The sequence below is a fragment of the Mustela nigripes genome, chromosome 12 (assembly GCF_022355385.1).
Source record: "Mustela nigripes isolate SB6536 chromosome 12, MUSNIG.SB6536, whole genome shotgun sequence".
Classification (NCBI taxonomy): domain Eukaryota; kingdom Metazoa; phylum Chordata; class Mammalia; order Carnivora; family Mustelidae; genus Mustela; species Mustela nigripes.
In genome coordinates this window covers 9,112,433-9,140,342 of record NC_081568.1, presented here as the reverse complement: position 1 = coordinate 9,140,342, position 27,910 = coordinate 9,112,433, and the positions used below count along the sequence as shown (strand labels likewise).

Here is a 27,910-nt window from a genome sequence, read left to right as displayed (position 1 = left end):
TATAATAATAGGTTGCACTCTTATTCCACAAATACTAGTTCTCTGCTTTGAAGAATATGGAGATGAGGATTCAGTGCATCTCTGCCTCCCTAAGTCTGGATGCCTCCGGGAGGAGCTCCGTAACACTGAGCAGGCTCTGTTTCTTGCTGCCGAACTGGGCACTGTGGCTTCTCCTCTCCAAAGACTTCGTCAACTCTGAAAGGGCAGGGTGTTCTGAACAATTAAACCTGTGGTGGTAGTTTCCTTGAACAGTTTCTGCAGGTGATTATGTTCTTTAAAGTTTTTAGCTATTTAGAATTTCATCGTTTTCCCCTGAGTTCTAGCAGAATAGAGTCCTAAAAATGTACAGAAAGTTATTAAACCTGGAATTAGACTGCCAACGTATTTTCAAATCGAATGTTTAATTTCATAATTGGGAAATGATACATCTGCCTGGAGAAAATCAGTGGGGTTGGAAAACAAATTACGTGTCGACAGTGTTGGTACAGAGAAATTATACATATTTATGAATGGCCAAATCATCTTATTACTGGAATTTGAAAATATAATTATCAATCATTTATGAGGTAATGATCTCAACCGAATGCCTTATCCTGGGGCATGTATTTTACTTGTGTGTGAATTGACACATAGGTGCTGTTCGTGTGCCGTATCTCTAGGGACCATCTCAGTTAATATTTAAATTTTTATTAATAAATTTCAGATTCTAGGGAATTATGTATCTACTTCAGTGCTATGGCAAATAGATACTTTGTGAAATGATTAGTAAAATAAGTTTCCACTTTAAGTTTTAGAAGAATGCTATGCCTCATGGTATTTTAATATTTCTGTGTAACGTATACTTGAAGTACATTGTGTGATTGTGTAGAGACCCTATTAAAGTGAGATCCTTTAAGGATTTAGCTTTGCAGTCATAAATATGACAGGACAGTCTTCTCTTGATATGCTGTTATTGTAGTTCATTATAAATATAATATGTTACCTGTGTTGTTTACTTTTCATACTATTGGGATTGGTTGACGTCAGCCTTCAAGAAGATACTCTGGGTACCACCACTGGCCCCAAAAAGTTGCCGTGGAGACAGCCTCACTGCAGTTTCTGTCCGGGTTTTCGAAGCAAGGTTCAGGGCAAATGGTTTCTTCGGTGACCCCGGCCTGGATCCCTGAAGGAGCTCCAGAATTTATAAATCTGATTTTCTGGTGTGCTGCCCAGAATTCTACATTTTTACCAAGGTCCCCTGTGACTCTGCTGCATATGGATGTTTGAGACCCACTGACTTTATTCAAAGGGGAAATGCATCCATTATGTAATGTGTGAAAGTGGAAGCACAGAAAATGTTCTTTCTTCCCCTTTAAGAGAAATTGACTTTATTATGGTAGCTGAGTGAGCATTTTCCTGCAGAAACATAAATCTGGGCAGAATAACTCCCTGCAGCCTTCTATCACTGAATTCTCTGAATGTTGGAAAGACAGAGAAAGCACCCAGGCAGGATCCCAAAGATGAGGGAATCAGGACCTTTAGCCATCGTCTGTTCCTCTTGGGGGCGTCTCAGTGATTCATACCTGGTGCTAGTTTGTCCTCAGAAGTGAGTGCAGGGAGTTTCTGTCCGTCAGTTGGAGACGGGGTGTGATTGCAAATGCAGGGTGGTGTGTGCTGCTGAGAACCCTGGATGCCCAGTCAAGCAGCCAGGGTTCGGGTGTAGCTTAGTCACGCATTGGTTCTATGAGCTTTGGAAATTCTTAGGCCCCCAGGTTCCTGGCTCTTTACTAACATTCTGGTTGAGAAGGGGCCTTCCGGATGGCGCTCGCTGCCCGTGATTTAGTATAGTGCGTGCATAATACAGTACAGTTGCCGTTAGAAAGGCAATTGACTAAGAGGCCATAGAAAACCTAGTTTGTTGCTTTGTGGGGCTTCGTGCAAGAGGTTTTCATGTTTTGTACTGTAATTAGAAAAAAGAAAATTGGTACGACAAGTCATGTCCACTTCCATTTTGGGTTGTTAATAGAAACAAAGGAATCTGTAATTTCAATCTAGAATTTTTGTATTTTAGTTAAGAATTTAGCGAAACATTATTGGAATGTTCTTCTCATTGACCAGTAAAACTGTGGGTTATTATGTACAATATCTGTATCTGTATTTGTTATATGTTTCTCTCTTTTCTTAATTAGACAAATATTATCCAAAGAATGTACGATAAAGGAGGTGGAGGTACAGCAACAAAGACTGTGTCAACAGAAAGCACAGTGTGGTTTATCCGATGTCTGCCAAGTAAGCTTGCTTTCACTCTGCCTTCAGGACGCCTACCAAAGTGATCGTCGGTGCCTGGGCACTGGGAAACTAGTGCAGACTCAGGGAGAATTGTACTTTATGGCAGGCTGCTTTGATTTGCATCCTCTAGGAATCCATTTTCAGGATTACATAAAGAGAGGCTAAAAACAGCTTGGAGGTTTACCAAAAGACAGTAAGATAAAAACGGGCATTCATCTGACTCACTCTGCAGTGGGGATATAATTCTTATTTGTGGCTTACTTCTAAATCATCTCTTGAGTGTAGCATATACTTGGTAGTCTTTTGTCTTAGAGGCAGAGGTGCTCAGGCACAAGCTCTGCATTTTTGTCAGAAGAGTTGGAGAAATTCGTTGGGTGTATATGAACAGACAAAGAAAGGCACAGACACAGCACACACACACTCTCACACCTGCAGTCTTAACAGAATTAGCAGACATTGTGTAGCCAGTGGTTTTCCTGCCATTAAAGTAGTTTTGGAATAGTGGTTATATGGGGGCTACCATATACAGCTGCACAGGATGTACACTGTACAACTCTAGAGGATGCTAGTCATCTACATCTGTGCTTCTCAGATGTGCTTATATAGTCTTGTTACAGTGCTGATTTCATTTGGTTTCATGCGATAACCAGTGCTGCAGGAATGCAGACTACATGAGTAGTGAGCGCCCAGATAACAATGTGGGTGATAACCTCCAGAGTTGAATGGCAGGGCAGCCCGAGGGCTGAGTTAGGCTTACAGTGAGACACCACACTCCTGGCCACAACTGCATGCTAGAGACTGGTCAGTTTCTTGATCTTCTCACCATTGGTGCATGCTACTAGCTGACTAACAGATGTTGCCCCAAAATACAGGCTAGGCTTTGATTTTATGTTACCGTACTTGAAAAAGTGAGGAGAGGAGAAGTAGAATTTATAGCATATCAGTCCATGGGTGACAGGACTAAACAGCTTTCCTCTATGACTTGTAGGGGGCTCCCAACAGCATCCTGGTCTGAACTAAGGGTCAATTAAATCGTCCCCAGGCTTTCCATTCAACATCAAGGAGCTCTGGCCACTACTACTATTATTCTTTAACTTGCATAATTATCCCTATGTAATGCTTTCCAGTCTTTTCCCCTATGGGATGTGCATTCCTTAACCAGCCTGTGACATATTGAATACCCAAGTACCTGTAAATATTTATTAGTTATTCAAATTAAGTGTAATAGAAAAATAAAAATCATGTATAAGTTGAGTTCTCATGATAGGAGGGAAATTTTTAAAATGCCTGGTGTATGCACTGTGGGATTTCCCAAAATCGAATCTTCCAGTTCTGGCTTCATGGTGCGTCTTTTGGAAAATTCAAGCTTTCGTTTCTGTCTTCTATCGCGCCTCTAGTTATTAATAAATTGTGTAAAAGCCACCACGTATAATGGAGCTATTCTAATAAAGTGAATAGATAACGCTGTACTATTTGAGTAATTGTTTTTCATTGAAATATTTTAATAACTGATTGTTGATAAATTATTTAAATCACTAAGTAGTTTTGACTCATTTTGGAGAAAACTCATGTTCATCAAAATGGGTTTCTTGGTGTCGATTCCTGCAGTCTCCCATCTTTCTCCTTCTATCTCATTCAAACCCTTTGTACACACAGGTGACTGAGGTAGTCTTATAACTGGGCTCTTCCGCAATCCTGTGCCTTTTGTCAATGTCATCTTTAGGCTGTCTTTAGCATACGGTTTTCAGAATATTAAAATCTGACCTCAAAGGTCATTGCCCCATGTATAAGATCCTCTTATTCATCGCCAGTTTCTTTAAGATATCTATAGAGTGCCAGCTCAAAATTGTGGACGCAAGACCCTCTGTGGCCTGGACCGTCTTTTCTTTCCAGTCATATTTCCTAAGATTCCTTTCGTTGGGCCTTCGCTCTACTTTTCTGACTGCTGTGGTAGCTTAAAAACTTATGTATGACTGTCCCACACCAGCCTACGTGGTCCCACGAATGGAGCTCCCTCCTCTCTACCCTCCCTCAGCCTGACTTCTGCCTCTCCTGCAGGACTCAGTGTCCTGCTCCCCAGGTAGGCTCTTGACCTTGCCACCTCCCTTCAGATGAGCTGACCTTGCCAACTCCCAAGATCTTTTGACTTTGCTTCTCTGCCTACTAGTCCCTGTGCTCCATGCATAAAATAGGGACTCCAAGAACGCCGGCTGCAAGAGGAAATTGGAGAAAGGAAAGAAGGAAGGGAGGTAAGAAGGACTGGCCCTCCCTGAAGAGAGATTTAGTGACACACTTCTTGAGGATCCATCCTCAAGACTGAAAGAATCTTGAGAAACTTACAGTCTTGGTTTCTGCCAGTTACATGATATTCCTTGATTTTTATCAGGACGTATTTTCCTTAGTATGAATATGACTTTTATTTATATGAATTGGATCTGCCATGTTGGTTACTAGATGGTAAGCACCTTTCTTGTTGACTTCTTGAGCCTTAGTGCCTAGAACAGTGTCTGGCCCTTGGAAAAATACATTTGCCATTGCACCGTCAACCAGTGGTATTGCTACAACCAGGTTAAGCAGCTGATTGAATGAAAGGCGTTAGGATCATTGATTGCAAGTCAAAGAACCACTGGTTTATTTTAAGAAAGGAAGCATTTGTTGGAATTTGTATGAGATGCCCTAAAAGAAAAGGAAACGTCCAAAAGCCAGGGTTTAAGAAGGTCAGGATCGAGGAGAACTCCAGAAATATAATAAGGATTAGGGACTAGTACACAGTGACTTTAGAGTGACCCCAGTGACAGCATAAAACTCAGCTGTTTTCTTCTTTCTACCCCAAGCGGAGCCCATTAGATTGGAGACATTCCCACAATTGGCCAGAAAAGCATGTAGTATGTTAGTTTCTTATGTCTGCTGTAACAAATTACCACAAATTTCGTGGCTGAAACCAACACAAATTTAATATTCTGTAATTCTGGAAGTCAGGAGTCTAAAATGGAAGTGTTGATAGAGCTCCATTGGCTCTGGAGGCTCCTAGAAGAGAATCCATTTCCTTGCCTTTTCTACTTCTAGAAGCGACCCATATCCCATGCCTTGTGGCCCCCTCACATCCTCAAAGCCAGCAGTCACATCATTTCATCTTTTTCTATAGTTCTATCTCTTCTTTGACTCTAACTTTCCTGCATCCGTCTTCCATTAATAAGGATCCTTGTGATTCTACTGGGTTCACCAAGGTGACGCAGGATAATCTGACCAATGAAAGGCAACCTAACATCCATCTTCATGGATCCCTTTGCCAGGTAATGTAACATACTCACAAGTTCAGGGGAATTGGAACGTGGGCCGTTTGGGGGACCATTCTTTCACTTACCATCGGTGGGAACCCTTGATTTTGAACCCGGGGAATTTTACACAACCTAAGATGGATAATTCCCTCTAGGAAAATCAAAATTCAGTTAACAAAAGCAGAGAGAAAGGCTAAAGAGACCAAGAGAATAGATTTTCATCACACATGTTAAAGATCATTGTGTTTGTTTATTTTTAGCACCAAAAGTACATTCTAAATATGTTTATTCTTGCAGTGAGGATGTCTGAAGTTAGGTGAGTAAATTTGCCATTATGAAAAAATAGCACTCAAGTAAGTCATTGCCTTCTACTTTATTGCTCACTTTGGAAGCTTTTGTAACGGCAATTGGCCAAGTTCAGCAGACAATTAAAGCTAAGTCAGCATTCCTTCTGTTTCTTCTACAAAAAAGTTGCTGTAGTCCTTTGACCCATAGATCGTTGGGACGCTAATAAGCCAAATAACTTGTACAGAACAGCTACCCTCCAGCAATGAAATGGTCTAAAGGATTTTTAATCAGTTTACTTGTTTGCATAGGATTGCTTTGGCTTGGGCAATGGGGCAGAGCATAATAGCTCTAGGAAGTGCATTTCTCTCATTTCTGTTGCCTTTTATGAGTCTTTACTAACAGCCAGTAGAAAGGGCTTCTGTACCCTAGGTTAAGAACAGTTGTCTAGGCATGGTTCAGTTGATGAATTCCCCTCCTTTCGCAAATCCAAATGTGTGATTTCAGATTCACAGATAAGCAGGAGAGAACGGGACACAGGGCAGTGTCTGGAGTTGACTCTATTTCCTGTATGGACTTGCTCCTGGTCATTCCAGGACTGCTGGACTCGTAATTTCCCATACCCTACATTAAACTCACAAGGTCATTGCAAAGTACAGGAATAAAAGCAAGCAAAGGAGAAACACGTTTGAACACTGTCATTTATCTTAAAGCAAGCTGTCATTTGGAAATAGTAATGCACCTTCATTTCGTCTTCCATTTACTTCTTGAAATAATTCTTTTTTGGATCATTTCATGTCTTGGATAAGCAAGTGTTTCATATTGCATTTACGAGGGTTGTATCATGTCGGATACTGCCTTTTGGTTCATTGTGCAAGAGTGGAAGACTGGGAGCTTGCTCTGGACATTACAGTATGTATCTAATAGCCAAAACTTATGGTTTCATTCTCTGCTCTATTAAAGTCTCAGGGTCTGACCTTGAAAATGTTACTTAATTCCTATATGCCTCATTACTCTCCCATTTATAAAATTTATCTGTGAAGAGTCCTGGCTCTCCCTTGGGCTGCTTCCTCAAGGGCTGCTCCTATGCCTCCGTACTTGTTGCCACGTGCCAAGAAGAACGTGTAGAATGGATGTCCTCGTTCCAGGGGGCTCCAGAATTGGGGATGTGAAATTGAGATTTCACCGAGCTATCCCAACAAAGACAAGTATACCTGTTTTCATTTTTAAAGGTGCATTTTATCTTAATGTTTAAAAGCATGAAACATATTAGAAGTCACATATGTGATCCCTTTTATGAAGATGGTGCTGAAAGCTAAGAGGGAGGCCCCTGCCCCTCTCAAAGCCGGAGCCAAAGCAAAGGCTTTGAAGGCCAAGAAAGTGGTGCTAAAAGGCATCCACAGTCACAAGAAAGAGAAGGTCTGCAGCGCACCTGTGTTCCGACAACCCAAGACTCTGCATCTCCAAAGGCAGCCCAAATAGCCTCGAAAGAGCACCCCCAGGACAAACAAGCTTGATCACTGACTGTTGTCAGATTCCCCCCACCTACTGAGTCAGCCAGGAAGAAAACAGAAGACAGCAGCACACTTGTGTTTATTGTGGATGTCAAGGGCAACAAGCACCAGATCAGACGGGCTGTGAAGAAGCTCTAGGACATTGATGTGGCCAAAGTCAACACCTTGATCAGGCCTGATGGAGAGAAGAAGGCAGACGTTCGACTGGTCCCTGACTATGATGTTTTGGATGTCGCCAACAAAATCGGGATCATCTAAACTGAGTCCAGGTGGCTAACTTTAAATATAATTTTTTTCACCACAAAAAGAAGAAGAAGAAGAAGAAGTAGTCACATATGCGTGCGGATAACAGCGTCTCTCCTGTTACTGAGTTGACCAGAACCACTTACCTCCCTTTTTGAGTCCGTCCCTCGATGTCTTAGTTCCCACATGTTTCTAATCTTGGGAGAGTCCAGTTTTCCGAATTTGCCTATGATGTAAAGTCATGTGCTCAATTTAAATTTTAAATTGGAGGATTTCTCGGTGACCAGTATGAGCTGTAGTTTTCTTTTTTTTTGGTGGGGATGGGGACGGATATAAAACTGTTGTTGGAGACCTGGGTTTCAGACCCTGTACATGTTGAAAAGGCAATTTGGTCAGGTAAAAAGCAGTTTCTTGTATTCAGACAAAGCTCATCATCCGAGGTTGGTTGTTCCTAAGTCATTATGTCATGACTCTAAAAACTTGACTTTATGTATCTGTGTGGTATGATACAAATTCAAATATGTAAGATTGAGATTCCATACTTCATTTTCTCTAGTTACCTATCCAGTGATTAAAGCATGACTCAGTATTGTATACTCTTAAAAATAAAATCTACAATTACTCTTTTTAAAGATTTTATTTATTTATTTGTCAGAAAGACAGAGAATGAACCCAAGCATGGGGAGCAGCAAGCAGAGGGAGAAGCAGGCTCCCCGCTGAGTAGGGAGTCCAACAAGGGACTCAATCCCAGAACCTTGGGTTTATCATCTGAGCCAAAGGCAGATGCTTCCCTGACTGAGCCACCCAGGCATCCCTATAAATTAATTTTTGATTAATGATCTTCACCCTGTTTTGTTTAATTCATTCAGTATATCAATGGGACTTTAATCCTGTGTTCAAAGTTCAGAGAGGTTTTCTTGTTTTTTTTTTTTTTTAAAACAGTTAATTGAGAGACATTTTTTCTCAATTGTGCAAATTATACGTGTGGTACACAGAAATTAGATAATGATTTTCCAATAAGATGATGTGTAGATTTGTTATTCTAAATTGAAATTCAGTCACTTGTATAATTTAAATTTAACATCGTGCTTAGAGTACTTACTGTTTCATAAAAGCAGGCTATCAGTCGGCATTGCCTCATGCAATGCCATGAGCAGACATAAAGTCAGGAGGGACCCGAGGCGGAGACCAGGGAAAACAAAAGGTTCTTTCAAAACCCGGCATGGTTTTCTTTGGTGGAATTCCTGACATCAACGAGTCTCAGTAGCCTCTTGTTTCTTAATTAAGTTCATAAATGACTAATTGATCCAGTACGTAAATGATTCCAGGCAAAGCAAATGCTCATACAATGTGAAGACCAACTAAATAATCACATGGCAGAGAGAATGGGTTAAGAATGATCCATTGATCAATTTACTTACTACTCATTCATTCATTCATTCATTCACTCATTCAACAAATAAGTCCTGAGACACTGGTTGGTAAAAACTCTTTTAATCAACAGATTGAGAACAGTCAGTAAAGAGAAATCATTTAAAATAGGGAATCATTTTTTACAAAACTATTTAAAGCTGTATTCACTTGGTTTCAATTTAATTGTACCAGTGTTCACTAACCTTATAGAACCTGGAGCATTGATTTAAATATGGGTCTGCGTGTCAGAGCGATAAGAAAACTTTCTTAGAGTGTCCTTCCCTACCCTAGTCTGTCCTCCTTGTGTCCTCCAGGATTTCCCCTTTCCATTGCTTTAAAGTAAGGAGGGAATCTCTAAGACATCGGCGAAGCATTTTGAAGAAAGAAATCTCCTATGTGTTTATAATTTTTGCCTAGCCCTTTGTAATCATCTCATCTACAGTTAATACCATAGCTTTTTAAAATGGGTTATTGGGGGGCACCTGGGTGGCTCAGTCTAAGGTTAAGTGTCTGCCTTCGGCTCAGGTCATGATCCGTTGGTCCTGGGATTGAGTCCCACATCCAGCTCCCCACTCGGAAGGGGGTCTGCTTGTCTTTTTACCTCTGCCCCTCCCTCCTGCTCCTGCTTTCTCTCTCTCTCTCTCTAAAAAATAAATAAAATCTGTAAAAAAAAATGGGTTACTGTAAAGGAGTTTCACAAAGTGTTAAAGAAAAAAAAATTATTCTTGATGCAATTTATATCTTTTTGGTTTACATATGTATAATTAAATAATATAATCACAAGTTAAACTTGAATGAATGGATTTGGAGACACCGTAGCTAGCTTCTGGTGAGGGCAGGAGGGCCTTCTGGAGTGGACAGGTGACCACAGGTGCAGTGGGAGCCAGTCAGGATAGGACAAAATGGAGCCGCTTAAAATAGCTTCTGAATGCATGCTGGTCATTGTCATCGGCACTGGACACCAAAATAAGCATTCTGAAGGCATCCCGACTCACCAACTTCCCTGTTTTCACAAATCCACATTTTATTTATTATTGTGTTTTTTTCTTTTTTTATTGAGGTATAAATGCAGTGTTACATTTGCTTTAGGTGTACAACATAATGGCTCAGCCATTCTATCCTTTGCTCCGTGCTTACCCCCAAAAGAATAGTCATATCTGTTACCGAACAAGGTTGTTACATTCTTCATCTGTCTCTTGTCTATTCTGTACCTTTCATATCCGTGACTTATTTATGTTGTAACTGAAGCTTGTACCTGTTAATCCCCTTTATCTGTCTCACCCATTCCTCTACCTACCTCCCCTCTGGCAACCACCAGTCTGTGCTCTGTATTTAAGAGTCTGGGTTTTTTGGTCTCTTTTTCCTTTGTTCATTTGTTTTGTTTCTTAAATTTTACATGTGAGTGAAATCCTATGACATTTTTGTTTTTCTGACTGACTTATTTCACTTAGCATTAGACCCTCCAGATCCAGCCACGCTGTTGCAAATGGCAAGAGCTCACTCTTCTTTATGGCTGAGTAATATTCTGTTGTGTATATTTGCCACATAAAGAGGGACACTTTAGATCTAACTACTATACTCATTATTTTCCCCGAGACTCCTCTTTGTCTTCCTATTTATCATTTGCATCCTAAACTCAATGCCTAGTACTGAGCCTGGCCCACATTTCGGTCAGTAAAATATTTTTAAATTAATGAGTTATTTTCTAAAATGGTATCAGTATAAAAAGATGTTCTACAGATGAGCAGCGCATAGTGATTGAGAAGCACAGACTGTGTGGCTTTAAACAGTAGTTCTTCCCCTGTTACTTAGGGGAAGTTCACCTCTCTGGACCTGTTTCATTACCTGCAAAATGGGGATAATAATAGAAGTGCAGCACAAAATTGTATTAGTTGTGTTAGTGATGCTTAAGAGCCTAGAAGATCACATAGGAAGTACATAATTAATATTATTATATTGCCTTGTAAAAAATATTTGTTCAGTTGTAACTTAAATTTTTAAATATGCTGCCATAGCTGATACCTGATTTGTTACAACCATATATTCATAGATACTGTTCTTTTGTACACCTGTGAAGACTGGTATGACATAGTTCTCCATTTTTTATTGTTTTTCACCTAAGAAATACTTAATTGGAAGAAAGGTAAAACACCAGATTTTACATACTTAAACAGTGTTTAGATAATTAAGATTTTTGTCAAATATCATGTTGATATATCTTTGAGTATTATTTTCTTAAGACCCTTGAACTTTTGTATTAAAAAACCTCAATCTCAAGTGTTTTTAATAATCCCTGCAGGTTGCTAAAGGTCTTTTTTTGTTTGTTTGTTTGTTTCATCTTTTAAAGAAGATTCTATTTATTTTTTATTTATGGAGTGAGCAGGGATGGGGGCAGAGGGAGAGAGATGGACAGAATCTCAAGCAGACTCTGTACTGAGCCTGGAGCCCAACCCTAAGATCATGACCTGAGCTGAGCTGGTGGTTTAACTGAGTGAGCAACCCAGGCACCCCACTAAGGTTTTAATATTAGATCTTTAAAACTTCTTTTTCCTTTTAAAATAATATCCTTAATTAATTGAAATTTCATCTTTTAGAGATCACAGAAGTTCATCAACAAAATAGACACATGAGAAAGTAGATTATAATCCAACTTACTTTTGGACCTCTCCATCCAGAAACATCAATAACAACACCAAAATACTGATACACTAAAAAGTAGGAATTTCCTACCTAATTGGCAGAAATTTTATTTTTCTGTCTGGACATAAAGCCTCAGTTTCTTTATACAAGAGTTATGCTTATTTTCTTCAAGTTGATTTATATATCTGAACTCTTATAATTGACTAATTTTATAACTAAATATTAAAATATTCGACCTCTCATTAAGGAACGACTTGTGTATTAGAGAGTGGTGCCTGCTGCTTGTGGGAGATGTTGTGAATATTTAGAAAAAGGAGAAAGAATTCGAAAGTGGGAGGTGGGAAGCCCAGTGCTGGAAAGAGACTTTTTCTCAAAGTTAGAATAATAATTAAATTGTGAAAGAAATAATTTTAAAAAATAAAGTAGAAACATGATGCACATGGACTTGAAAATGATAAATATTATTATTTTTAGATCGAGAATATGATATCATTACAAACAGACCTATTTACTCATATCTGAGATTTAAAATATGATATGATTATGTAGAATAATTGGAAACATAGAGAAGTTTCTTTTCAGACAACTTTATTGAAAATTGCCTTCAGAGATCAGAATGAGCTTGATCTAAGGGGTGATGGACTTCACAACACAGAAAAAAGATGTTGGCATCAGGATGCCTTAGAAACAAGGCTCCCTCTTTTTAAGATCTCAAAAGTAATTAGTATCTTAGTGATGCAGCCAAATTACCCAAAAAAAACCTTTCCTGAAACTCATGGGTGTTGTTTTATAGTCAGATTTGCAATGTAAAAGAACTGTTACATTCAAACACTGAGAATCCCGAGGTTTAATCAAAATAATATATGACCTGTACCCCCGAAACAAATGATAATTATATGTTAACAAAAAAAATAATAATACATGACAAAATGTCAGACATTCAGGTGAAAATCCTTGACCACTGTTGACTTCTGCCTTCACAAACTGGATTTGCTATTTTTATTTTTTCCAAGAATCATTGTTGTCCTCTTGTAAAATGAAGTTAGTAGTAATTCCTTATTCTCTTCGATGGACCGGAAGATTTTTATTTACAATTGCAGTAAAATGAATAACGTGCTATAAGGGAAGCATAACATTCACTTGGCAAGTCATAGAGTAAAAGATGACTCGTGTTTCTTTGCCGTTGGAATCAGCTTCTTGTCTGATGGATTCTTGTGTGTTTTTGTTTTTTTTCTTTAGATTTTATTTATTTATTTGAGATAGAGAACAAGCAAGAAACACCATGAGCACAGGGGAGAGGCAAAGGGAGAGGGAGAAGCAGGCTTCCCACTGAGCAGAAAACCCGATGTGGGGGTCAGTCCCAGGACCCTGGGACCATGACCTGAGCTGAAGGCAGACACATAACCGACTAAGCCACAGAGATGCCCCTTGTCTGATGAATTCTATAGTTTAAAATGTCATTTGATGGACAGACGAACTAGCTACACATTTTTCCAAAGAAGACATACAAATGGCCATCAGGTACATGAAAAGGTGCCACCATCGTTAGTCATCAGAGAAATGCAAACCAAACCCTCGCGTTGTTAGAAGGACCATCATCGAAAAGATAAGGGATAACAAATGTTGGCAAAGATGTGGAGAAAAGGGAACCTTTATGTGCTGTTGCTGGGAATGTAAATTCATGTAGCCACTATGGAAAACATTATGGAAGTTTTTCCAAAGATTAAAAATAGAACTACCGTATGACCCAGCAGTTTCACTTATGGGTGTATTTTGAAAGAAAATGAAATTAGAATCTTGAGGAGAGATCACTCCCACATTCATTGCAACATAACTTCCAGGAGCCAAGATATGCAAACAACTTCAGTGTCCATCAGTGGACACTTGGAGGAGTGGGTGGAGAAAATGTGGTGTGTGTGTGTGCATGTGTGTGTAAAATACATTCAGCCATGGGATAGAAGGGAATCCTGTCATTTCTGACAACATGAATAAAGCTTAAAGACATTATTTAAGTGAAATAGGTCAGATAGAGAAAGACAGATATGATACACTATCACCTATATGTGGCATCAAAAAATGCTTCACTCATAGAAACCAGTGAGACAGGAAACAAATTGGCCACAAAAAACAGAGCTAGGGATTGATAGTCATTTTTTCATAATATCTAATCATCTATTTAAAATTATTTATCGATCACATACTGACATATTTGAATTCCCAAGGTGTATTTAATAAATATATATTCCGAAATGTAAGAGAGGTTCTTTGCTATGTAACCTTCACCAGTGCGATGAAACCTCTTTACACACATGATTTAGATTTACTCTTTAATCAAAGCTTTACCTTTTCCCTGAGGAGTAGGTTGTAGTAAGCTAACTACATCACTTAAAACTTCCAAATTTCTTATGTGTGCATAAAAATGTCAACATATCCTGGTAACTATCAAAAATTATTATGACTCTATTCAGTTTTTGTTTTCTGTATTTTTTTTTCCTGTAAGGCTAGTAGAGACATTTATTTAGAAGATTTCTTAGTCTGTGACAGCAAGTGAAGTTGCGTAGGAGTCGTTGAAGCTCTGTTCTAGAATTAAATTTAAAACACTGATGGGCAGTTTCCCTGCTTCATTGGATTAAACATGTTTTCTAAGTAATGCAGATCATTACAGTGCAAGATTTTGTCCCTGACTGCCCACTGATAGTACTTCTGGGAAAAGCTAAACAAAACAACGTGTGGTTGAGGTCTGACATCTTGAGAAACTGTCAAGTGGCAGATATGTATCTGGAATCAATATGTTGGGCAAATTGCCATAATTTGAATGGACACTTCCAAGTACGAGGAATTGAGACCATGTTAGACGCCAGCGTGCGGCCAGCATTTGGGGACTTCCTGTTTCATAGATGGTGACAGTCAGCGTTGGTCGTTCACGATAGTATAATCGTTGTGGACTGGCTTTTGAGCATGATTTTTTTGGGGTGCCAGATTTTTGTCATGTCATTGTGATTGAGTGGTAGAACATAAAATGGAAACCTGCATTTTCGTTTCCAGTATTGTCTGTTAGGGAGAATGTCTAAGGGGTGCACTTTCTCACCTGCAAGCTTGGACACGGTCGTTGAGCTTCTTGCGCAAGACACAGGGTTGGAGATGGTGGCGAGGCTGCCGAAGCTGTGGGGATTGGGTGGGGGGGACTCCAGGGCTGGGGTGTTTGGCAGTGACAGTGTGTTCTGGGCAGTCACTGTGTGTGACCAGCGCTGTCCTGGGAGCTGTGCTAAGCACGCTTCTTTGAAGTTTCAGCCAGAATAATAGTCAGTCGACCGCTGAGCCTCTTTATTATTGAATGTCTTAGAACTTTTCCTCTTATTCAGGGGGAGCCAACATTTAAGGTATTGTGCCCGCTTCCGTTTCCCTTCAGCTTCCTGTTAAACTGTGATGGATCTGTAATAGCAGAATCTCGGACTTCCCTGCTCTGGCATAAGGAGAAATGTCCCTCCAGCTTAGCAAACCCTTGCGACTGGCTGGTGAAAACAGCCTTGTTGTGTCTGAGGAGCTAGGATGGTCATTGATTTTGGAAGTGGGCCCCTGATTCTCAGGGATGACGAGCCCCCAAACTTTATATTGTTTTTTGTCATCATCATTAATTTCATCCAGATCTGTTCCTACTTTAGCATTGTACGTTACCCACAGTCATTAATTTGAATATTTCTATTCTCATCGTCCCACACCTGCATTTCTTCTCTGCAGTCTCTTTAAGCAATTGAACAACATCAAGCCCTTCCTCCTCCCTGTTACCTTTGTAACGTGAACCTTCCTCAGGCTGTACCTTTATCATGATGAACTGTAATGATCATACGTCTTCCGGGATCTTAAAAATCTTTTAATGTTTTCGAAATTGGGATGCTTCTTAATGTGACTGTTGCTCCCCTTTTCCTTGAAGCCATTTGGGATGGATTTTCTGTCACTGGCAAATGAAAGCATTATGAAGTCCCAGCCGCAGAGCCACTGCCCGCATCGCCCTCCCGCTCCGTGTTTCCAGGCTCGCGCCGACGTTCCCTGAACGCCAGCCGCAGGGCTGCCTTTCCTGCCCTTCTCACCTCACTTTATAGATTAATTCGGATTCTTTTCTCTCTGCCAGTAATCCTCTGCCTTTCCAAAGTCGACCAGTCGAGCCACTGTCTTCTCTCAGCTGTTCCCGTCACTAGGATTTGGGTACCTGATCACTGTCAGGTGAGATCCCACTATTAGTATCTTACCCGTTGGGATCTGACCTCAGCTCGAGGGGGACACAGTATGCACCCCGGTTGCACCTTCAGGTTCTAAGCACGGCCGGGGCAGGAGGGGCAGCTACTCACCATCCCCTGCTGGCTCCTTTTCCAAAAGCCTCAGCTTTTCATACATCTTAAGATCGATGAGCTGTTGACTTAATGTCATATATATTGTCATAATGGCGTCGATGAAAATGCCCGAGATCATGCTTTAGGGGACAGGACCGTGAGACACCAGAGGACCCTCTCCTGTCCTCACCGACCTTATTTTGTTAGAACTCGGCTGTTGATGCGTCTGCGCCGAACATGACCTCTCCTCTTCCTTCTCGCTCTGCAGTCTCTACAGAGCCTTCCTCTTTATGTCCAGACACAATGTATGTCACTGAGAATAGCATTCAGGTGGGCCTTAAGTCTGTGGTGATGTTTAGGTTGGTCCCATTCCCCCCGCAACCATTGACAGCTCATGCAACAGCACGAAGTGGATCTCCTGACGCACTAGTTGTGTTGGACTTTCTACCGTTCCCGCGTCTCTGAGCACACGTAGAACCATCATCCCCTTGTGTTTGACGTGAGACTCTGACTCTCAGATCCCACGTCTCTCCTCCCAGTCATCATATCTTCCCGCACAGCTGCACGTGACCTCGTGTCTCTGATCCTGTGAGTAACATCTCTTCCCTCACCGCAGAACTGTCAGATAGGACTGGGCACATGTCTGCTTCCTGGCTTTGCCTTGGAGTTGCATATTCTAAATATGACTCAAAACTTCCTTGCATGGTGCTTTCCATAAATATTGCCAGGATCTGATTGTAAGTTGTGAGTTGCCAGCATTGAGTCCCAGCAACCTCAGATCCTTGTCTGACTGATGCCCCAACGCAAGGAGCCAGCAGCCCAAAGGTATGTACCTTCTTGGGCATTCGGCTGAGAACAAGCCATACAGCAGTCCCCATCAGGTTTCAAAAGAGTGGCTTTCCTGAATTGAAATTAAAAGGTGTCATAACAAATACCATTCAGAGAAATGCTCCTAATGCCAAGCCCATTTTACTTAATGTTACATGCTCTGCTAAGCGACCATTATTGATTTTACACTAACAGTTCATATATTATCTCAACAAATATTTATTAACGGCTGCTGTATAGTAGAGACTGAGCTAGATGTGGGGCATTGAACACAGACCAAGACAAACTGAGCTTTTGCTCTAATTATACGGAATTTTGACAGCTATCAATTATTATAGTCTGCATATCATTAGGACAAGCTGTAATTTTAAATTTCTCTGTAAAAGGAAGAAATAAAGATGGATATACTTTGATGTGTGAAGAGAGCATCTGGGAGACAATGATGCTGTGTCTGTTCCTCTGCCTGTTGTTGGGTTTTGATATTCACGACATCCTAGCTGCAAATACAGAATTGCAGTTTTGGAGACCAGAGTGATTACACAAATGAGGTGTTTGCTGTTTCACGTCACTAATTTATACAAATCTGCACACTCCCTGCAACGTAGTATTAATAATATGCTTATGTTGTTTCTGCAGTTTCACAAGATCATAAGCTTACTCATATCACCTGTAGAGTGAGTGGAAGGTTATAAAAATTCCATATGATCAATTATATTCAATGTTAAAACATTGAATTGGACACATAAATGTATGTGTGTGTGTTATATATGTCTACATATACATATGCATATGATATATACATATATGTGTGCAAATATGTACATGTATATATATGACAGTTATGTCTGGGGTATTCTAATGGCCAGTTTCTTTACTCACTTGCATGAAACCATAATGGAAAATTATGAAAGGGATGCCCAATGATGAGGTAAAGCCTAAAGTCAGTCTATTGCACTAATATGTTTGTGTTTTAGATCATGGGCTCACGAACAGGGAGGGGCACTGTCTTGAAGAGGGCGGATCCACGAGGGAAGGAAATAACTCTAGATGTGGCCACACACACGTGGGGTTTGTTAGTTTTGTGTGAGAGTCAAGGAAGTTCATGTCTGAGAGTCTTCACGGAAGCCATTGGCGAAAGCTGAAGGAAGATGAAGAGAGTTCTAGGAGTTTCTAGCAACTCTAAAGAAAAAGATAAAAATGGACGTGCCTAAAGAAAAGGAAAAGGGGGAAAAAAGATGTGATACGCAGTGTTTAGAAGTCATCAATCTTCACATTGCCTAATTCATATCAGAGTGTAGCTTCTGACTTGAGCTGGTCTCACCGGCCAAGAATTTAACGGCAAAGAAGAATCACAGAGAGATGTGGTTTGGGCTATAAGTTTGCATGTGAGGTCATCTTCCATCACCCAAAGTAGGTTTTACTCAGTGTCAACATTTTGGCTAATGGCCAGTCACTTAGACTGAACCCTGAAATCGTCTGGACTCTTCTCTCTTGGCCTTACTACCACATGCATACCTATTAGTAATCCTGACAGTTCGTCCTTCAAAATCTATTTATGATCTGACCCCTTTTCATGACCTACTGCCAAAGAATAAAGCCGCAGATGAAAGATTACATCCGGGGATAGACTATTGGTTATAGATCGATAGACCTTTCTGCAATGATGAAGATTTTCTACATTTGCACATTTGTACATTTCTACATTGGATGTAGAAATACATGTAGAAGTACAGTGTACAAATTGTACATTTCTACATTTGTAATTATCCAGTACAGTAGCCCCTGGCCACATGTGGCCATTGAGCACTTGAAATGTGAATAGTGCAACTAATAAACTGGCTTTTTAATGTTATTGAGATATAAATAGCCATGTGTTGCTAGAGGCTACCATATTAAACAATGCAAGTCTAGCTAATCAAATATTTATTGAGTCCTGTAGTATGCAAGGGATTTGGAGATCCTGGGCTTTGAAGTAGGTGGGACCTGCTAACCTGGGAGAAGAAAGAAGCAGGTCTCTGTGACAGCAGAGCATGAGGGTCTGGGTGTAACACAATGAGAAGACAGTTGAAAGGATAGGAGGTTATTATGGGTTATGGATTGGGAGGAAGAAAGACTTCAAGAGGGGAAAGACCTCCTCAGGGCCGAAGGAGCTTATCACTGAATTAGAGAGGAGGAGGAAATCAAAGTAATGGTGACAGGAGAATGCTAGGTAGCTCATTGAATTGGGTGATTGTGTGACACCAGAGTCCATCAGTTAATGGACTTTGGCCACCTGATATCAAAGTCTCTTGGTTTGCAAACTGACCTCCATACTCAGAGGGCAGGGAGAGACTGAAGAAAGAAGCAGAGACCACTCTAGATTGGTAGGCGGCAGGTTGAATAAGTAAGTGAACTTATTGACAAGGTTCAGCTTGGGTGGTTCCGCAGCCACTGGGCGGAATCTTTAAAGTTTACACGGGGGGCTCCTGGATGGCTCAGCGAGTTAAGCCTCTGCCTTCGGCTCAGGTCATGATCTCAGGGTTCTGGGATTGAGCCCCGCATCGGGATCTCTGCTCAGCAGGGAGCCTGCTTCCTCCTCTCTCTCTGCCTGCCTGTCTGCCTACTTGTGATCTCTATCTGTCAAATAAATAAATAAATAAAATCTTAAAAAAAAAAAAAAAGTTTACACAGGCCTTAACCGGGTTCAGTCATATACCCAGTATGGATAACCTCAACCCCATATTTCTACCTCAAGGCTATATTTTTAGAGCAGCTTCTGAAAGTGGGGAAGGCAAACCCACACACATCCCAAGGACAGAGTGGGGAGTAGGGAGCCTCCAATGGCCCGGGTCCAGCTCTGGCGTTAACTGATTGTCATGTGTTCTTGATGATCTCCAGCAAAGCCATCCATTGCTGGGCAGAAGTGGCCAAAGAAGGAACAAATTTGAATTATAAAATATAAAATAAGAATTGCACTTTCTTTTTTGTGCGATGGAAGTTCATAAAATATAGCATTGAATGCAGCCCTTGAATTAGGAGCAAGAAAAAGAGTTTGGCCTTTTAAAGCGCACTTAAGATTTTAACATGTTACCAAATCCAATGTAAGTTTACAGTGATTCACTCAGGTTGGGAAATAAAGGTTTAGAATATTTATTTGGACCTCATGAAATCTTATCACATACCGACATAAGAGTTCAAATTGAGAAGGACACTCTGTGTTTGGGGGGCTCCCTGCCTTTGCTATTGGCGTCATACCAGCCAACTTCTCTAATGTCTTACCGCATCGTCTCTGAAAGCACTAGGGGAGGTTCTTAAGAGAACATTTGTCCTGCAGGCTTACTTCACATCGGTGGGGCACAACCCGCGTATAAGCCTTCATTTTTCCTGGTTGCTGACTTGCAGCAGCTCATGCCTTTCTCCGAAGCTGAGTTTCATCTCAGATGCAGGAGTCAGCAGGGCCCTGGACGGGACAGAACGCCGGCCCCCAGGCTGCATCTTGCTACCCTCGGTTCCCAGGCCCCCCTGTATTTGCCTCACGGGGAAGCTGAGACCAGCCCAGCCCTGCTTACAGTAGACTTCCCAGCTGCCATAGTAGGAAGCCACACCCAGAGGGGCTTAAACAGCAGGAATGTCTTTTCTCACAGTTCTGGAGGCCCAGAAGTCCAAGATCAAAGTGCCAGATTGGTGTGCTTTTGCTGAGAACACTCTTTGTGGTGGCCAGCTTCTCTCTGTGTCCTCGGAGGAGGGATGGAAAGAGTCTTTTCCTCTTTTTGTAAGGGCAACAGCCTTCTAAATCCCACCCTGATCTAGGCACTTAACCTTAATTACCTCCCGAAAGGCCCCATGTCCAAATGCAGTGATATTGAGCGTTTGGGTTTGAGTGTACAGATTTGGGGCAGGGGCGGGATCCGGGGTTAGAGGGAAGAGTCCGTACAGCTGCTCCTGCTTCTGAGCGTGTCGGTATTACCAAGTCCAAATTCCAGCTCAGGAATTAGCAGATTAGAATCCACTGGCGGGAGAAAGACTTCTTACCCCGTAGCTGTATAAAGAGAATCAAGAGATGTGAGAATCTGCGGGAAAACGTCTGCTCTGCTCCTTGCCAAAGAGATCCAAAAGCAAAGGGATGAATTCTTCTATATGGAACTGGGGAAGCAGGAGAGGATGCTGAGGGCCAGTGTTGTTAACAGGGTGAGGAGGGAACTTCTCAGGGCAGTGCTGATGGGCCCGTGTGGTGAACCAGCTTGGCGGCAGGACAATTTCTTTGGGCTCTCAGAGTCCACGCACCACTTCCTCATTCCACCAACACCACATCCAGGAATTTATTGAAAACGTCCCCATAAAAATGGGATAAAAATGATAAAAGATAATGTCAATTATGACGCATTGTGAATACTAGGTACTCATTACATTTTTAGTATATGCACTGCCTAAGTGAGCACTTCGTTATGTTTTTAAACTATGGAATAATTTTTGTTGACATAAGAAATAATTCAAGCTGGGGCACCTGGGTGGCTCAGTCAGTGAAGCGTCTGCCATCAGCTCAGGTCACGATCCTGGGGTCCTGGGATCAAGCCCCCGTTGGTTGGTGGGCTCCCTGCTCAGCGGGGAGTCCGCATCTCTCTCTTCCTCTGTACCCCCGTCCGCTCCTATGCACACACACACTCTCTCTCTCTCAAAAAAAAAAAAAAAAAATTCATGATATGTTGCTGAACAAAAATTAAAAAAAAAAAAGTACTACCTCAGTAGTACTCCATCATGTAAATCTTACTATATAGAATGAGTTAAATCAGAAAAAAAAAAAAAAATCCCATCAGAGAAACCTATACCAAATACCTAAGTAAATATCTGCCAGAATTACTGAGGATTGCTCTTCTTCTTCTTCTTCTTCTTTTTTCTTTCGTCTCCCTACATTTTCCAGATTTCCTGGATTTAACACGGATTAACTATAAATTTTAATGGATTCGTTCTAATGAAAATTAAAGTACTTCACCGTTTCTTGCAAAGTCGGAAAGCTTCCAGCTTTCCACACTTACCATTGGGCAGCCCACGGCTTGCTTCTGGTGGCCTTCACGTGGTTCTCCTTCTCTCCTTGTGCTGTGAGCTCAGACAATGGCAGTGGAGTTGGGCCGTCTGACCCATTCATACACAGGGATGGCCAATGGTTGAGTTAAGTCTGGACGTGAGAAATTACGAGGCCTGGGAATTATTCCAAGTCATTTCCGTTCACTCACAGAGGTTGCCTTGGGTGTAGTGGCAGCTCCGTTTGGTGGGCTAAGCCCTGAAGCATTCACTTTTGTTCTGTTACTGCAGAAGGAGAAAGGGGGGTAGATAAACACACTTAGAGTGTGTGGGTCAGAGTTGTCCAGTGCCCAAGGATATGCCTTGATTCATTGCGTATTAAATCCCGTATTTTATTATGACAGGTTATGCTCATTCTTTTAAAAAATAACATTTTATAAAAATTGGCATATAGACTAAGCATTTATGAGGCAGCAGCCCAGATTATGGGAAATAGGCCGACACATCAAAGGACTCTAAAATAGAAATAAAAAGGGAGAAAACCTGAGATCTAGGCCCAATTACATAAATAACTTTGGGACTGTAGATAGTTTCTTTGTCAGAAAACAGGTTGTCCAGAATACTCGTCCAGAATTTGAATTCACATGGGCCCAATAAAATTTAGAAACATGAAAGTGAAAGTAATGACTGAAAACCTGCAAGACTCCTCTCTCTCCTTAAGTAGAGAGAGTCTTCTTTGGAAGCCGCTGACATAGATACAAGTGGAGACGCAGGGTTGGGAAGGGGGGAGGCGCTGCTCCCAAGACTGTCTTTCTGTTCTTCTTGCTTTCTGCCCTTGTCCTCCTAACCCCCATCTCTAAAGCCTTTCCCAATTAGAAGGGCTTGGCTTTAAGGCTGTGTTACCTGGCACACCATTTGTTAATCTGTTTATCTAAATCCTTGTAATTACGACCTTGATCAAATACTGCATATGAAAGCAAGTTGAATACAGAACTGTACTTTCTTCCTGTCTTCCCAACCCCAGCACCATAATTATTTAAATCACTTTCTTTGATCCTGTTGGTATCCATATCCTAAAATACCTTCTGTTTTTTAGCCAAGGTTGCATTTTGCTATACTATGTTTAATTTGATCTTTACTCTTTGCTCACATCCTGCTTACTAATACCATTTTCCCCAACCCTCCTATAAATTCTGTTTGTAACAGATTTATCTTTCCAATCCTATTCTTTTTTTTTAATTTTTTATTTTTTATAAACATATATTTTTATTCCCAGGGGTACAGGTCTGTGAATCACCAGGTTTACACACTTCACAGCACTCACCAAAGCACATACCCTCCCCAATGCTATTCTAATCCTCATTGGTAATATTATTAAAACAACTATCTAAAAGACAAAAACAAATCAAAACTAAGTTGGAATGTCCAATGAGAAAATTAGATGACCAGTCTTTTCATATATTTTAAGGACAATTCTAGAATAGAACCCTTTTCAATTAGCATTGCCCTAAATTATTAACTATTAACAAGTGTATCACAGCACTGGGGTTCCTATGGAAGTTATGTTGCTTACTGTAAAACCCAGACTGCCCAGTTACAGTATAGTAGGAAATAGTTTTTAACATTCACATAAGTCCGGTTCCTGGAGGGACGTGTAATATGATAGCTTTAGGCAAGAAAACAACTTTTTTTGTCCTCCCAGACTTTTTTTGAAGAGTGATTTTGTAGAGCCCTGGTAAAAATTGTCCTCCGTTAATTATTATTTCCTCTGCTGATAAGCATCACTAGGTAATATTTGTATCAAGTACTTTGGTCTTACTGGTCTTACTTGTTTGAGAAAGATAATAAGAAATAAAATAACTTTTGGGATGCTGTTTTTAAGCTGTATCTGTCTGTTCATTTATGAATTGGGCTGCAGTAAAATGGTAGTTCAACTGGCCTTTTTTCTTTTTTTTTAGACTCGGTACTTCTTCATTTCTTTACTCTTTCTCATTATCTTATGTGCCTTTTACTTCTTATTATCTCTTCTCCCACTTATCTCAAGTATAAAACACAGAGTTGTGCGTAGATCCTGCAATATGTTTGAGTTGATAGGGGAGAAGCCATTCTGTTTACTTGTATTGTTTCCTGTTCTGTAACGACGTCACTTGCTTTCTATGTAGTTCATGATTTTCATTTTTTCTAGAGTACTGCTGAAAGTTGCCTGATAGTTACGTCTGGGTGCAGTGGCCACATCCTGTTGCATTAAGCATGTTCTTTTGCATTGCAGGAGCTATGCCTGTCCCAGACCAGCCTTCGTCAACCTCCGAGAAGACCAGCTCCCTGAGCCCTGGCCTGACCACCTCTAATGGGGATGGCTCCGAAACAGAAACCACCTCTGCCATCCTCGCCTCGGTCAAAGAACAGGTAGACACATTCCGCTTTTGTGACCTACTTATGGGAATGTACGAGAAGTTGTTCTTGCAGATGAACAGGGATGAGTCAGTGATGATGGAAGGAAATCATTATTTTCTCGCAGAATGTTGGTATTTCTTATAAAAATACTAAAATGGGACTATAATTGCTTTTGACTATGTTTTTATTCATGATTTAGGCAGTTTTCCTTGAAAAATATTCCATACCAGGGAAAGAACACTTAATAGTCAGAAATCCCTACTGGTGAAGTTTTGGTAGATTTGGTGATGGACCTGACATTTAGTACAGTTCTAGGTATGAGGCCAAATAATTGGTCTTTAGGAAATATAAAGTCTAAAAAAAAAAAAGAAAAAAGAAAGTCTAATCAACAACCAAAATAAATCCAGAAGTATAAAAAATTAGTATAGTGAGAGCAGATGAATACTATGTTGGGTCAAGGAAAATTGGTCTTTCTAGTGTTTCTGAGATAGTTCTGGAAGAATGCATTTTAGAATTTTCCCTATAAAATGAATTACAGTCTGGGTAGTTCTTCCTCCAACATTACTTTGGCCTTATAAATGGCTAAGTAAGTAAAATCTGAAGTCTTGGATTTAAAAACCAATTTTCTTAAAAGTCGTGTTTCTTGTAACTAAAAGGTTATGGTAAATAATCAAAGCAAGCTGGAAAATCAAGGTTTTTATTTTTCACTTCTTTTAGCATGTGCCGGAATATAAATCCTAATTTTAAAAAAATTAAGAAATCATCCTGTGTGTGGGGTTATATGACTCGAGGGTGTGAATAAGCAACAGCACCGGTCAGGCTATCAACAGAGAAGCTGAGGGAGGATCCACTGACAAGGGGATCAATGATGCTGTCAGTCAAATGTTTGTCACCAGGGAGGGAAGTGTGCTGCTAAGGAGGGACACAAAGGAAAGGGGAATAGAGCCATTGGATAATCTGGTTTGTGAAAATGGTCAGTAAGTAGGGAACAGGCTGTATTGCTGGATTAGTTTGCTTCCAGAAACCCACTCATGCATGTTGGCTGATTATGTTTGAGGGGAGATAGAAGGAAGGAGCAAAGATCCGCGCCAGTTCCTGCACTCCAGATACCCTGTGTTCAAGTTGGTTTACGGCATGGTTTCTTTCTCATATATCTAGAAGTCTTGCTGGGCCACTAACTTTAGAGTACGGACAAAATGTAAGACAGGAGGAATAAATTTAATAAGAAAATGACAAGACCTATCTGATGACAACTGTAACATTTTCCATATGAAAATGTGCAGTGCTGTAATCTTTGTTTAAAATGTATATTGCTATGAACTGGCATTTACAGTGTTCAGTAACCTTTGATTAGTCATGCTTAGACATATGTAGTATAGAAATGGGTTATTTCGACCATCAGATTTTATGTATATGGATGTTTACTTCAAAATTATCTTGGATAGAAAAAAAAGGAGAACAATATTGATTGATGAAGAATTGAAAAAAATATATATCTTTCACATAAAGCTATATCCTTCGTATGTAGTTATTAATAAAAATGAGTTAGAGCTATGTATTATACCTTTGAAAAATTTATATTATCCTGTTTTAAAAAGACAATAATAAATATTTTGTGTTGTTTACCATGTTTATAAACATCTAGACAAGTGTAGGAGAAAATAAATCAAACTGTTAACATTGGTTACTGTACATGCATAGAATTAGATGGAAGTAGGAGTGGGCAGAGGGTATAGAGGACAGGGAAGACAGTCCAAAATGGGAGAAAGAACTGGGAGACTGGAATACCTACCAGTTGGATTTGGATAATAGGAAATACCACGTGAGCTGAGATAGCGTTATCTGTAGTTGAAAGAGTGGATGAGCTGCTTACAGCAAAAATACATTACTGTGAATAAAATGGCCTCCCCAAATCATTGATGAGAATTTAATAAAAACTTACTGTGAAGAGTTTTATTCTTTTAATCAGAATAGGTCCATTGTCCAATTTTTGGTTGGTAAGGTGAGATTCCTTGTGGCCGGTAACTAACATGAGCAGGCATGAAAGCCTGTTTCGGAAACTGAGTAGAGCAGCTTGAGGCACCTGCATTAGAGGCCCAGGCATCAGGTTTTGTGGGCAGCATCTGCCCAGGTGAAGGCAAAATCAACGAGTAGGTATGTCCCTGGGCGTCAATGGAGTAGCCTACTGCAGACAAGCAATATTTTCCTTCCACAGAGATTTTGTCCAAAACTATTCTTAAGGTTTCCATCATCTCTTTTCCTGAGGTCTAGACTACTGTCTGTGGAACTAAAGCTAAGTTAAATATATTTGAAAAAAAAAATAGCTGAGATGAAAGAAAAGCAACTTTAAAAGTTAATATCTTTTATGATTTTTAATGATTATATACATAATATATTTATAAATCTTCTCATCTGAATATTGCTTGCCTGGTCCTTTTTAGGTGATAATGAGAAGTAGCTTTTTTTGACTAAAAATTCCATTTCTTAAGATAGAGGAGTTCAAGGAAGAAATTTTAAGGCATCACTCTTATGTCCTACCCTGGTCCTGTCTTCTTGGGTACCAACTCTGTGGGAGAGAAGTCATTTTCTATCAGAGGAGGCATATATTCTGAGCTAACTGCCAAGTAATAGGTTGGATAATTTATTTACTCATGCATTAAATGTATTGAGCACTTTATATATGCAAAGTACAATAGAGGGTAATAAAGGAAGTACATGTATAAAGAAAACTCAGTTTGATAGTTTATTGAAATAAATTGTTATGAGTAAGAACTTAAGTTTTTAGGCAGGCAGTTAACATTGCGTAGAAATAAATTCTGGTTTATAACCACAAAATGAACTTAATTTATGGCAAGCCCTAAGTCATGAAACGCATCAGCATGACATGTATGGTGTGACTGAGATATTTGTGAACCTAGTCCTAGAGTCCTTAAAACCAGCAACCATGGCTTGCTCAATGAAAAGGTGTTTGTTGATTTTTTTCTTTGTTCTAATTTCCCATCTTGATTGCTTTTTAACTGGTGAATTTTATACTTTTATATCAACAGAAATAAAACCATGATTTATGTTACATTCTTCAGGTAATTTTCTGTATTTCAGACATATCTGTCTCACTTCCAAGATACCATTAAGAGAGAAGAACCTAATTCCTTTTTTCTCTCCTGTGAGTGTCCTTCACCAGCAGAGGAGGGGAGGATGGAGGTCAGGCATGTGGTGACTCTGGTCACATGATTTGGATAAATAACTAAGAGGGGTGATTGAAACTATTTATTACAAACAACCGCCGATAAGATGGGGTGGCTTAAAGGGGTAAAAATGGTGAAGGGATTCTATTTAAGGATGAGAGATATCCCTATGATGATGACAGTGACCCATAGAAAGAGAAATTAATGATGTTCTAGAAAGGAGGAATAATTTCGGGGGGGAAAAGTCACCAAGTAGTTGAGAGCAATTGGGACCCAGTGTATCAGTGGAGAGAGTGGCTTTTGGGACAAAGGCAGTTCATCCAGGAGAATGGGAGAGAGGCAAAAAAGTACATGGTCTTAGGTCCGCAGGCAGCTTGGTATTGGAGACTCTACCCCTCTCATCAGATGGGCATAGTCAGCTTGTTTGAGTTGGACCTATTGGGAGTCTGAGGTGAGCTGGGCTGAGCAGAGGTGAAGGGGGAGAGATTGAAGGTGAGGGATGCAAGACAGTGTTTATAATGATGGGTCTTGGAATC

At 40.3% G+C, this 27,910-nt stretch overlaps 1 protein-coding gene across 4 annotated transcripts in view; it reads left to right on the top strand.

Annotated features, from left to right (window-relative positions):
- CTNND2 (catenin delta 2) overlaps positions 1-27,910 on the top strand; it is a 902,904-nt gene that overhangs the window by 130,050 nt on the left and 744,944 nt on the right. For all 4 annotated transcript variants that reach the window (XM_059416913.1, XM_059416910.1, XM_059416915.1 and 1 more), the window contains exon 2: positions 24,065-24,201. In XM_059416913.1, coding sequence (XP_059272896.1) covers positions 24,065-24,201 — 137 coding nt within the window. The remainder of the gene's footprint in view (positions 1-24,064; positions 24,202-27,910) is intronic.